The 13,075-nt window shown below is 34.7% G+C and overlaps 2 protein-coding genes and 1 long non-coding RNA gene across 3 annotated transcripts; 1 reads left to right on the forward strand and 2 right to left on the reverse strand.

Moving 5' to 3' along the window:
• On the forward strand, positions 1–2,963 carry LOC106390919 (bifunctional TH2 protein, mitochondrial). Its single transcript, XM_013831471.3, has 6 exons — positions 1–373; positions 772–880; positions 1,110–1,400; positions 1,493–1,892; positions 1,969–2,235; positions 2,321–2,963. Exons 1-6 carry the CDS (start codon positions 87–89, stop codon positions 2,725–2,727), a joined length of 1,761 nt encoding a protein of 586 aa, XP_013686925.2. The 5' UTR covers positions 1–86; the 3' UTR covers positions 2,728–2,963.
• Positions 2,964–3,451: 488 nt separating this feature from the next.
• On the reverse strand, positions 3,452–6,529 carry LOC106390920 (transmembrane 9 superfamily member 4). Its single transcript, XM_013831472.3, has 8 exons — positions 6,187–6,529; positions 5,895–5,935; positions 5,234–5,819; positions 5,011–5,148; positions 4,771–4,927; positions 4,207–4,691; positions 3,824–4,086; positions 3,452–3,719 (listed from the first exon to the last, which is right to left on the reverse strand). Exons 1-7 carry the CDS (start codon positions 6,336–6,338, stop codon positions 3,867–3,869), a joined length of 1,779 nt encoding a protein of 592 aa, XP_013686926.2. The 5' UTR covers positions 6,339–6,529; the 3' UTR covers positions 3,452–3,719; positions 3,824–3,866.
• Positions 6,530–8,817: 2,288 nt separating this feature from the next.
• LOC125577281 lies at positions 8,818–10,312 on the reverse strand. Its single transcript, XR_007315650.1, has 2 exons — positions 9,843–10,312; positions 8,818–9,462 (listed from the first exon to the last, which is right to left on the reverse strand). It is a non-coding gene; the product is annotated as an uncharacterized LOC125577281 (long non-coding RNA).
• Positions 10,313–13,075: the final 2,763 nt, after the last annotated feature.

Raw genomic sequence — 13,075 nt, forward strand, 5'->3', positions numbered from 1 at the left:
CTGCTCTCTGCATCTAATCTAACCATCTACTACGACAAGTAGTTTAGTTTCCCTCATCACATTAAAAGAGAATCTTTTCTCTTCTTATGCGCATCCTCCTCAACAACTCGCTCGCCCTCCGCGCCGCCGCCCCGATCAGCTATCTCCTGTTCGGCAGCAAGAAGTGGTCTTCGGCGATGTCGATTCCTCCTCCTAGCATCTCCGCCTCGGAAGAAGCTCTGGCGGGGAGGCTGTGGATCAAGTTCAACAGAGAGTGCCTCTTCTCTATGTACAGCCCCTTCGCCGTCTCTTTGGCCGCCGGCAATCTCAAGATCGAGACCTTCCGTCAGTATATTGCTCAGGATGTTCATTTCCTCAAGGCCTTTGCTCACGCGTGAGTTCTCTCCTCTCTTACTTAGCCTTTTGAGTTAGGGCTATAAAGATTGGATCTTTATCAGTTGTACGGTTTTGGAATCATGTCAGCTTTTCTTGAATCACGATCACCTCTTACTTTTTTTCGATTAGTAAGGATTACGAACGTATCAAGAAGACTTGTTTTTATAGATGGTTGTTTTTAAGGTTTTTATTTCATTATAATATGTTTTTTTTAAAGATCTCTAAGGTTGGTTGATTTTCACCTTACGTTTAGTGTTGCTGTTCCTGACATGGGGATATATAGTTATGTTTTGATTATAGCAGTTGATCGCTTGGTTTTGACTTTTGTTTCAATGAGTCTGTGCAACTCGTTTTTGTAAATAAAAAAGATTTGCTTTGCTTTTCCTGCAATGTTAGGTATGAGTTGGCCGCAGAGTGTGCTGATGATGATGATGATAAGTTGGCAATTTCTGACTTGAGGAAAAGCGTCATGGATGAGTTGAAAATGCACGACTCTTTTGTACAGGTACATCATTAGATTGGGAAACTAAAATTCTGATTGTTGGAGGATGATGGATCTGTATATCTTCTGATTGTCTCCTCTGAATGGTTGATTTTTGTTTTGAGAGAGTTTAAATGTTTCAATAAAATTGAGTGAATTAGTTATTATAACCTTCCTGGTGTTGAATTTCAAGCGCTATAAGTCATGTTTTTGTTATGTTTGGTTTATTGACATATATTGATTGGTCTTGCAGGATTGGGATTTAAACATCAGCAAAGAAGTAAGTGTTAACTCAGCAACATTGAGATACACCGAGTTCTTATTAGCTACAGCATCCGGAAAAGTAGAAGGACTCAAAGCTCCTGGCATGCTTGATACTCCATTTGAGAAAACCAAAGTCGCCGCCTACACGCTTGGTGCTGTGACACCTTGCATGAAGTTGTATGCCTTTCTTGGTAAGGAGTTTGGAGCGCTTCTAGATTCCAGTGAAGTGAACCATCCCTACAAGAAATGGATCGAAAATTATTCTAGTGATGCATTCCAGGTATGTAATAGTTTCATGTCTCTGTCTGTTCTGCCAAGTTCCAATGGTTTGTAGTATATGAATTGTTGTCTCCTTTCCTTTTTTTTTCCCAGGCATCAGCTAAGCAAACTGAAGACTTGCTTGAGAAGCTTAGTGTGTGTATGACTGGTGAAGAGCTGGACATCATTGAAAAACTGTATCAACAGGCAATGAAACTTGAAGTAGAGTTCTTCCATGCACAACCGTTTGCTCAGCCTACCATAGTTCCGCTGCTGAAGAACCATTCAAAAGATGAGCTGATGATATTTTCTGATTTTGATCTGACTTGCACCGTTGTTGATTCTTCTGCTATTTTAGCCGAAATTGCAATCGTAACAGCCCCGAAAGATGATCAGGGTCAGCAAATCAATCGGATGCTTTCGGCTGACCTTAAGAACACCTGGAGTCTACTTTCCAAACAGTATACAGAGCATTATGAAGAGTGCATAGAGAGTATTCTGAATAAGGAAAAAGGTCAGGCCCCGTTTACTTTTACTTGATCATGTATGCCTTTTATAAAGTGCTTGAGCCTTTCTCTTTTAATTTGCAGCGGACAAGTTTGACTACGAGGGTTTGTGTGAAGCACTAGAGCAGCTGTCAGAGTTTGAGAAAAAGGCAAACGACCGAGTGATTGAGTCTGGTGTACTCAAGGGCCTGAATCTCGATGACATCAAGCGAGCTGGGGAAAGGTTGATTCTTCAAGATGGCTGCATCAGTGTCTTCCAGAAAATTTTGAAGACTCAGGATGTGAATGCAAAGCTCCACGTGCTTTCGTATTGTTGGTGTGGTGACCTCATCAGAGCAGCCTTTTCTGCACGTATGTGTGCCAAAATCTCTTTATTTCATAATTTTATTGCAGACATTAATAATGCTAAAAAAAATAGCAACTTTTTTATTTACAGGGGGAGTAGATGCAGTGGAAGTACATGCAAATGAATTCACATTCGAGGAATCCATCTCGACTGGAGAAATAGAAAGAAAAGTGGAATCCCCAATCGACAAGGCTCAACAGTTCAAGAGCATCCTACAAAACAGAAAGAAGGATGAGGAGAAAAGCATCCTCACTGTTTACATTGGAGATTCAGTAGGTGACTTGCTCTGTCTTCTGGAGGCAGACATAGGAATAGTGGTGGCCTCTAGCTCGAGCCTCAGGAGAGTGGGAAGCCATTTCGGGGTCTCATTTGTGCCTTTGTTCTCTGGAATTGTGCAAAAACAGAAACAAGAAGAAACGTGGAAGGGGCTCTCTGGCACACTTTACACGGTATCAAGCTGGGCTGAAATACATTCCTTCGCTCTTGGATGGGAGTAAACGGCAGAACAAATATATGATTGAAGTTTGTATATACTGCCGGGGGGTGGCTAGTTTTTTTATCAAGAGCCACATACATATAAGTTTTCAAAGTTGTGACATGATTTACTTTGGCAAGTCATGATTTATATAAGCTTCTCTTGGCTTTTTTGACACAAAAGATGTGAGACCGAGATGTCATTTGATGTTTTGCATATACAATAAAAACATTTATAATACATATTCTTGAGGGGAAATGTTTTTTTTTTCTTTAAACTGTATTTTAATATTTAACTAAATAAACTAGAATAGAGGTTGCATATGCATGATGAGCTACTCCCAACTATAATGAAAAATCTCTACCCCAGTTGAGAAACTCGAGGAGATTATTTTGCTCTGTTCGGTGTTTTGGAATCTTTTTATTTGGTGGTGTCGTCGTGTTTTTCTTTTACAAACTTGCATTCCGCTTCATGTGACCTCATTCGAGAAGACTTCTAAGCTTCCGATCTGTGAAAATTCCTTTCCGTTATTTGTTTTTTTTTTTCTTTTTGAACTCTCTCTCTTCCTTACTAGTTCATGAGATTTTGCATAAGAAACAGATGGAATCTGATTTGGTTTCATATAGAGACAGTGTAAAAGTAAGTTTAGGATGGGTTCCCCTTTTGTTAACAGGTTTTTCGTGTTTGATCTTTAACTCTCTTTTGGGTTAATTTGTTAAACTAAAATTAAGAAAAAGTTAACACTCTAGTGAATAGTGATCATCATTATAATAGCAATTGACTGCAGATGTATATGAACGGGCAACTTGTATGTCGATCAATCTACAAATCCAAGTGAAGCTCGAAATGTTCTTTCTTACTGTCTCACTATCATTCTCAAGGACATGATCCCAGAAGAAAATACAAACAACAAAAATAAAAGATCAGAAGACAATGACAATTACCTCAAAAAAGAAAAAAAAAAAAACTGGACAACTTCACCGGATCGATTGCCCACGGCCGCATCCAACATCGCTGTTATGACAAGACCATCAAAAAGTTGAAAGTGAAAATTAAGCAACTGAACTTCTAAATCAACAAGCCAAAGGCAACAGATGAACATAAGCTAATGTCTTTACCTTCACCAGTAAAGAGGAGGAGTACATGAAGAACCTTCAATTCTTATTCGCACTTTATGGAGCGATAGATGTGACGGACAAAGAAAAGGGATGCACGGAATCCAACTGCCCCGAGCATAAGGAAGAATCCGTAGCAGATGCATGCCATGTAGCCGAAGAAGAATGAGGTCTGCATGAACCCTGTCATATCCGATCGTGCATAGTAGTAATACAAGCAGTATGCGTAAACGAATACGCCTGTTGATCCCCCGCATAGCAACGATCTTCAAGAAACAAATGAGAGAAAAAGTTTAGTTAGCAATCATTAGACAAACATAAAGCATTGATCTAACAAAGAATCAAGTATTGTTACTACTACTAGACGATTTCTATAAAAACATTACCTCCACCACCACTCATGGTCTTCGGCAGCAAGCTGGAAGTATGTTAATGCAACCGTGATGAAAGCAGTGACTATGACGAGAATAAGGAAGACGATAGACAGAATACTATAGATGGTGTATATTCTGTGACCCCAAACACTGGCAAATATGTAGTAAAGCTCGATGTAAATGGCACTGAACGGCAAAAAGCCAGCCATGGCCATCTGCGGAAGTGTTCTTCTGTACCAGCGCATCGGTGGGATCTCTCTTGGGTATTTTGTGGTGCGGCAAGGAGCTTGAAACTCAGATTTTCTGTTCTTCCCGGCGATACCTCCCAATATTAACAGTGGAGAGGTAACCAGTGCCCATATGAGGAAGATAACAACAATTGTCCCGAACGGCAACGCTGCAGTGGCTTGGTAAGCAATCGCAACGGTATTAAGGAAGGAGAAAGTGAGTAAAAGAGGTCCGCAGAAGAGGCTTCCAGTCAGCATAACATTCCTAACCTGACAAAACAATCAATCTATTGAATTGTAAAACTGTTCAACAAATTGTAAACCCATAAACTGGCACATCACTACTTACCCAGTTAGTTCCTTCTAGCTGGCAATAGAAAGAAGAAGCAGTATATCCAGCAATCCCTGAAGTGAGAGCATATATGACAACCAATGCAGTAAACAATGCTCCACGGTTGTAGGGATAAAAGACACCGACTAATGCAAGCATAAATATGAAAACCGCCCTGCATATAAATGAAAAAGATGTGTGTGTTACTGAGTGAAAAAAGACAACAGCATGCCAGGAAGCGCACCACAACTCACGTACAGAGTAAACAGTTGTGTGCCAGAACCAAGGGCTGCAGCCAGCAGCGATTTGTGTTTTGGGAACCTGAATACATCACCATGGAGCAATTTCCACCCAGTCTCTTCTTGGTCATCAGCCGCCTCTTCATCATGTGAATACCTATTAAGTTTATAGGGTAAGCTAGTGAAAATATTAAAAAAACGTCACACGCATATTCAATGAACTGTGTAAGCTAATAGCTTACTTAACAAAATCATTCTTCAAGACTCTCATGAGAATAGTTGCAAGGAAACCAGTCAAGAGAAGAACAGTGACGCATGAGTTAATAATCGAGAACCAGTGGATCTCCAAGTGATGTGGGGTTGAGGAAGCGAGTGAGTACTTCTCCATCCTCTTCTCGAATGGGATTTCAGTTTCCTTCCACCGAACTGTGTAAGTGAAATCAACTTCGACTTCCTTGTCCTCAGTCAAGTCGACGAGGAAGCTCTGGTCAGTTCTCACAATAATCTCAATAACACGGTCCTTATTGTAGAAAATCTCAAACTGCAGGTGGTTGAAGAGGTAATATTTGTACTCGGACGGGTCAGATTTGCCGTCCTTGACAACTTTCCCCAGGAAACCCCAGATGGGCAAGTCATCATAATACATCTGAAAGTAGTAGTCTCTGGAGATGACATCTCGAAACTGAGCAACGTCTTCTCTACTCAACCTCTTTCTGCATGCGACATGAGAGTTCTTCTCACCCAAAAACTCTAGTTTGTAAGGAGCAGTGACTAACCGATCTCCATTGAGAACTTCCCCGAGAGCTTCCTTCTTTTCCTTAACAGGAGCTGTAAAAAAGAAACATATGCCTCACGTATCAGAATCTCAATAATGGAACAAAGCAATTGAGAATCCGTAGGTACCTGAAGAACAAAAGGGTAGATCAAAGTATCGGTACGTTTCACTGCAAAAAGGTATATATAAACACAGTGGTTAGCTCTCACCTCAGCTTAAGAAAGAACCAATACGATTGAAAACAAAATCTAAGGCGATTTAGCTTTACACTACCAATTAACATTCCCTACTGACTGATTCAATCGACCAAGGCTACTTATCACAATTGGTATGATTCAGATTAAAATCGGAATCAGGAATCAGAGGAGCGGCGGAGCTAACGAAGATGAGATCAGATCTGAATAGAGATTTGCAACAGACCTCGGATTGTGAAACGGGCCGACTTTGTTGGCGTAAAGGGGAACATCATCGCCGACCTTGTAACGGTGATCGGAACCGTCGGATTTCACCGGAGAAACGCCGTAGATGAAAAAAACAAGCAGAAGCAGCAGAAGGTGCGGTGGTTTCTCCATGATTAGCGACGATGAGAGAAAATGAGGTTTAAGCGGTTGGTTCGATGATCATGAGCGATAAACGTACGAGTGAGGTTGATTTTGTTTCTCCGCGATGCAACTCATCATCCTACGCTGCCGTTTTGTCATTTTCTTTCCCTTGTTTTCAGTATTTTCTCTATTTAATAAGACCACACTTCCATTTTTTCTCCAACTGATTTTTTTTGGTAAAAATGTTCAACTGATTTTGATACAACAACAGACGAAATAACTATTTGTGATTCGCTGAACCGGCGGAAAACGGGTTATCCCTAAAAATGATTTTGTCAAAATTTGTAAAACATATTGATTTTGTAAATAAGATTTGTTAAAAATATTCTTACGCTTTTAAACAAGGATCAAAATCTAATTTAGATAAATTACCGTCAGATACGTCACCTTTTAATTGATGAAACGAGAGATTTAAACGATCTCTGATATACACATCATTTTTTGGATAAAAGAAATTAAACTCGTGATCTTAACTACATAACATCATAAAATTTAGTAATGTTGTCGTGCATAACATATACTTCGTGTAGCTAAGTATACATGGTTAACCATGTGATGACCAATTAATACTTTATATAGTCAGCAATCATTTTTCTTTAAAATAAGTAACTAGACTTACGAGCCACCGCTAATTATCTAAAAAAATACAGAGAATTCATTACCTTAAAAATGCTTAACAGGAATCCATTTGGCCAATCCACACTTTAATTACCAATTATATTTATTATCTCAACAAAAAAAAACAAAAAAAAAAATAGTAAAGAGGGAGAGAACTGAAATGAGAAACCCTCCTGATAAGTTTATATTTAATTAAATTTAAGATATATTATTAAATTAATATTTGGTTTTAATACATAACTAGATTTTGATCCGCGCTTTTAAAGCGCGGGATTTCTTTTGTTGATTTTTTATTTATTTAGAAGTGCATTAACATTTTAGGTAATGAATATTTTTCATGCACCATCCATTAAAAATTAAATTTTTGAAGCAAATTAAGTTCTTATAAATGTACCTGATTTTATATATTTAATAGATTATTTTATCAGATAAAATTTTAACATGTGCTAACTGCAAGATCATAATATTTAAAACGTAAATTTAACCTGTATCAAAAAAATATCAGAATATTTTTATTGAATATATTTCAAAATGTTGTTATTGATTTATTAAGTTTTTATTTTATTTTAATGATATGAAATTTATCCTATTTAGGTGAGATTTAAGTTTCTGATAAAAATGTTAAATACTTTTATTTCATCAAATATACAAAATAAACATATTCAAATGAATACATATATGTAATAACTATGAATTAGATTAACACTACATGGAATTTATTATAAAATTTGCAGACCGTAATATAAAATACATTATAAATAGTATATAATCAATATGATATATCTGTTATTTTTAAAAATAACAAAAGAAAAATTGTTAGTACTGCATTTTGGACGTATGGAAATGGAACCAAATGCTCATATAGCTAAATTTGTATTCCAATACAATATTCAAACTCTTCTTCAATTTTAGACTATTTAAAGATTCTTTTAATTTTTCATTTTAAGATTTTTCTACTATATCTTAAAAAAATTAAAATTTATTGTTTAATATTTAATTATTGATATGTTGTAGCCATTTTTAATATGACAGAATTATTCTTAATTACATATGATAACTAAAAAAAAAATTTAATAGCATTTTCATGATATAACATTGATATTGAATATAATATATTTTATATAACGGGTCTGCAAATTATCTATTTTATTATAACTAATGATGCAAATCTTATATTAAAATAAGGTTTTTGGATGCTTAGAGCACCCGCAATGGTGTTACCCAAAGAGGAGTCCTTAGAAAAAATGTATTTTGATTTTTTAAATATTATTTTTTTTCTTTTTTAGGTAAAAAAATAAAAAAATATCAACCAATCGCGGGTCGCCAGATGTCGTGGAGACCCGCAAATAGTGCAAGGATTCACTAAAAAATAGTCCTTATTTAGATATTTTAAATATTGAATCTTTAGCTTTTGGTGAGGTCTACTGATATTTATATACAATGACATATTCCACTTTAAGTCATCCCTATTTAAATTTGTTTATGGTACACCATGAAATTAATTTGATTTACAAATTAAGTCATCCCTATTTCGTATATAATGGAATAATATATGTACCACCAAAACATTTTAAATAGCTATTAACATATCGTCTCTACCGATAAGATTAGAGAAACCACGCGATATCCACAAAACAATGAGTACGATTGGTTTAGACTTCAGAGCCTTTTACTTTTTTCCTAAATTCTCCAGAAAAAAACTTTTCAATAAGATTTTTTATGTTTAAAATCCTCAAAGTTCTCCTAAAATTTCTCACAGCCCACTTTTTGTTACTTTCATTTGTTCCGTTAGTTTTTTCTTAAAACCCTTTTCATTATTACACAAAGCATTAAAAGTTTGAACAACAACTTCTTGTAAAAACCACATCCATGACAGTTCAAACCAATCACGTGATTGTATATTCCTCCAACTGAGACATCTATTACTACACTCTTTTGTGTAACTATATAGCACCTTGTTTATTGCTTGGATACAGACGTATCAGTTGTATGAAAACAGTGGATACAGACGTATCAGTTGTATGAAAACAGTCGTACATTGTGAGGCTACCAAGGTCAACCGTCGTACACTCCACTCTTTTATTATACCCATCACCATCATTGAGCAACTAAACTGTATACTCAGAAACCAATTCTTCTCCAATCTACTGCTTTGAATCCTGATATGGTTAGAAGAGATTTCACCAGAGACACCAAAGGAAACAAAGAACTTCGGAGAGGTAATACTATGGTTTAAGAAGATCGAAACTTATGCCAAAAGACCAACCTCCTAGTCTTCCAACCACATTCAAACTCCCTATATGCTATCGACTCCGACCTCAAACCTTTAAAGGCATGACAAAGATCCTCTTTCAAGACAGCAATATTTTCTTGTCCCACCATTAGAAACCTCGAATCTCCATAGATTATTCTTCACAACTCCGTCTTGGAGATCTTTTTTCCTTGTTAACAAACTCCTAATACGATCTTGAGAATCCTGAAACCCAAAATTAACACCCACATAATCTTTAGTTCAACCACTCATTGCTGTCTTCAGATTATAATTGCTACCCTTAAGACTCCCGAGTTGCATAACCATATTAATTCCTATTCTCAAAATCTAAAAATCTACACCATATATAACGATATCAAAAATTCTGAGACAGGTTTGTTAACTTTTGTCGAATCACTTCACGCCGATTATAGAGTTTGTGGACCCTGATAATCCTCTATTAATCGCAGAGATCGTAATCATAGATTTCATCAAAAAGGTGGAGGCATTGCCATGATATATATTCCCTTTTTGAAACCCTATGGTGTGGTATTGATATCTATCTATTAATCTCAGTACTCAATAGAAAGACCCAACATCAGTACCTTAGTTGTCGTCTTTAAGAAATGATTGAAAACACTCTCAAAACCACCGATAAACAGATCTGTGCAGATTCTCCATTGCAAAACCTTAGATCTCCATCGAAGGTAGCATATACCAGAAAGAATACACGGACCTTGATTGATTCGCCTCACACACAACATAGAAACCATAGATGTGGATAATCACCTCAGTCTTAATTTAAGCCTTCATAAACGTGAACATAAGTTGGAGCCGAAGTTAAAAGGTAAGGAAATTAAAATCAATAGTTTGTTGCATCGTTTGAGTTAATTACGCTGAAAAAGAAATTAAACAATAAATGTTTTTTTTAATATATCTATAATACAAAGCATATGTTAAAAAAGATCCAATGGCAAAGATCCGTAAATACTTTAAAATTTCAAGGGGACTTCAAAAAAAGCCCTTCAATTTTAATAGTGTTGATAGAGATACTCTAACAACGATGATGAAGTTTGAACTCCAGATTGTTGTTGGGATCATCAGACGGTGTTATGAGTAAATGTTACTTTTCCTCTTCTATATCTACTTTTATATTCAGGAGGTAACTACACCGCCAAATCATGTGAAATAGGGTCTTAATAGTAGCTGGCAACACGTTAATTTCTTATATATTATTAATAGTTGAAAAATATTAGGCTTATGTATCACTACTATATAAAAGCTACTAATTTTGAGACTTCTTAGGAGTGCCACATAGGACAAAATATTCTCCACCAATCAAACTGTCACATCATCACGAATGTTTAGATGATGGGTCTCGAACCATCCAAACCCATCAAAATAGTCAGCTCATTGTATAACTTATAGCTTCATTTTTCTTTAGCCTATTCGCCTCAGACGTCTCTAACGACTCCAAATCTGTTCGTCTACCCAACTTCACCGGTGTAACTCCTACGACTACAACAATGACACTTCAATGTTCCATTATAACTCATCAAGTGAAGACTTTTTGTACCTCTCCACATTCCTCCTCTCAATCTCTTGCCCAGTTCCTTAAATTTGATTTGTCACAAAAAGTCAGTGCATCAGATAGTTTTTGAAATTCAAATAATAATAGGTATTTTCCTGCACTATGTGCAGTGATAATTTTTTTAAAAGTTCAATTATATTTAAAATGAAATTTATTAATATTATATATTTTATTATTTTTGACTAATATTTAATATAAAATTGATTATTTTGAGACTATAATGTTTGCTATTGTAATCAACACCCTTTTACAGTACTCTGTTTGTATCTTTTTTTATTAGTCATCTTCCTGTTCTCTTTTGCTTTTTGGTAAAATGATTAAAAAAAAAAACTGAAGGTAAAATTAATCTTTTTGTTTTTAATCATTCATGTTATCTTCACTACTATATAAAAGCTACTAATTTTGAGGCTTCTTAGGAGTGCCACATAGGACAAAATATTCTCCACCAATCAAACTGTCACGTCATCGCGAATGTTTAGATGATGGGTCTCGAACCATCCAAACCCATCAAAATAGTCAGCCCATTGTATAACTTATAGCTTCCTTTTCTTTAGCCTATTCGCCTGAGACGTCTCTAACGACTCCAAATCTGTTCGTCTACCCAACTTCACCGGTGTAACTCCTACGACTACAACAATGGCACTTCAATGTTCCATTATAACTCATCAAGTGAAGACTCTTTGTACCTCTCCACATCCCTCCTCTCAATCTCTTGCCCAGTTCCTTAAATTTGATTTGTCACAAAAAGTCAGTGCATCAGATAGTTTTTGAAATTCAAATAATAATAGGTGTTTTCCTGCACTATGTGCAGTGATAATTTTTGTAAAAGTTCAATTATATTTAAAATGAAATTTATTAATATTATATATTTTATTATTTTTGACTAATATTCAATATAAAATTGATTATTTTTGAGACTATAATGTTTGCTATTGTAATCAACACTTTTTTACAGTACTCTGTTTGTATCTTTTTTTATTAGTCATCTTCCTGTTCTTTTTTTTCTTTTTGGTAAAATGATTAAAAAAAAAGACTGAAGCTAAAATTAATCTTTTTTGTTCTAAATCATTCATGTTATCTTCAAAGTCAATACCATGGCCAGCGTAAATGATCGACGTTGAGATTTCAGCTTTTCTGATTTTTATTATTCTAATGTTTCAATATAATTTGAATATTCTCTTTGTTTTATAATGATTTTTTCTGATTTCAACGTAAAGTATTTTTTGTTTCACTATATAAATTGTTTTTATATTTCAATGTAACTTTATATTTATTGGATATTATGTAGCCAATTAAATTATGTAAATTACTGTGATTAAATTTATATATTAAATGACAGTTTCTAAAGTAATAACTTTTAAATATTACATATTTAATTAAAATTGATTACATTTTGAAACATATAGAGTAATCTATAAACTAACTATATATAGATATGAGGACAAAATTGTAAAGTGGTAACATCTTGAATTTCTCTCATTCTATGCATTCCTAATTGGAAATGATCAACATCTAATTTTATGTTATTCTCAGTATATTAGAAATGGTCGAACCGTAAACCAATTAAGGATGATGTAAGGAAGACATAAAGATGTATTTCCAGTTATCACAAATATATAATCAATTGACAACAACTTAATTATGTCCAGCGTAGGAAAACATAGAAGAGTTTCCATACCTTCTAATATTATAATATCTCACTATATTAGTGGTTAAATCAGTTTTCTCTAGCACAAATTCTCACTCCATTCTTAGAGTTTAAGCTTTTAATATCTGATGATATTAGTAGTTTGATCCCAAAAAAAGAAGAAACGATCGAACTGTACATTATAATTGGAGAAAGAAAACAAACAAAAATCAACCGAAGACTTTTAAGGTATATGAAACAAAAATTAGAAATATCGATTCTTTGCAATTAAAGAATAATGCAATAAAATTGTAAAAATACAAAATAAAACAAAAAAAATACACAGAAAGAAAGATTTAGTAAAATAAAATCATAATATAATTTCCATAATTGATAGTGCTCAACTACACTAAAAAGTCTAAATTTACAACATACACAGTTTTATTTACATCTTTAAATCTATTATCTGATTAAAATGATTCTAAAAAAGGTGACAGCACGAAGAGTTAAAAAATATACTATAAAATATAATACATAACGTTAAAAATACATTATCACTGATCACTAAAAAATCATGTTAGTAGTAATAAAAATGAAATGACAACAAATTTATTAAAACC

Source organism: Brassica napus, chromosome A8 (assembly GCF_020379485.1).
Source record: "Brassica napus cultivar Da-Ae chromosome A8, Da-Ae, whole genome shotgun sequence".
Classification (NCBI taxonomy): domain Eukaryota; kingdom Viridiplantae; phylum Streptophyta; class Magnoliopsida; order Brassicales; family Brassicaceae; genus Brassica; species Brassica napus.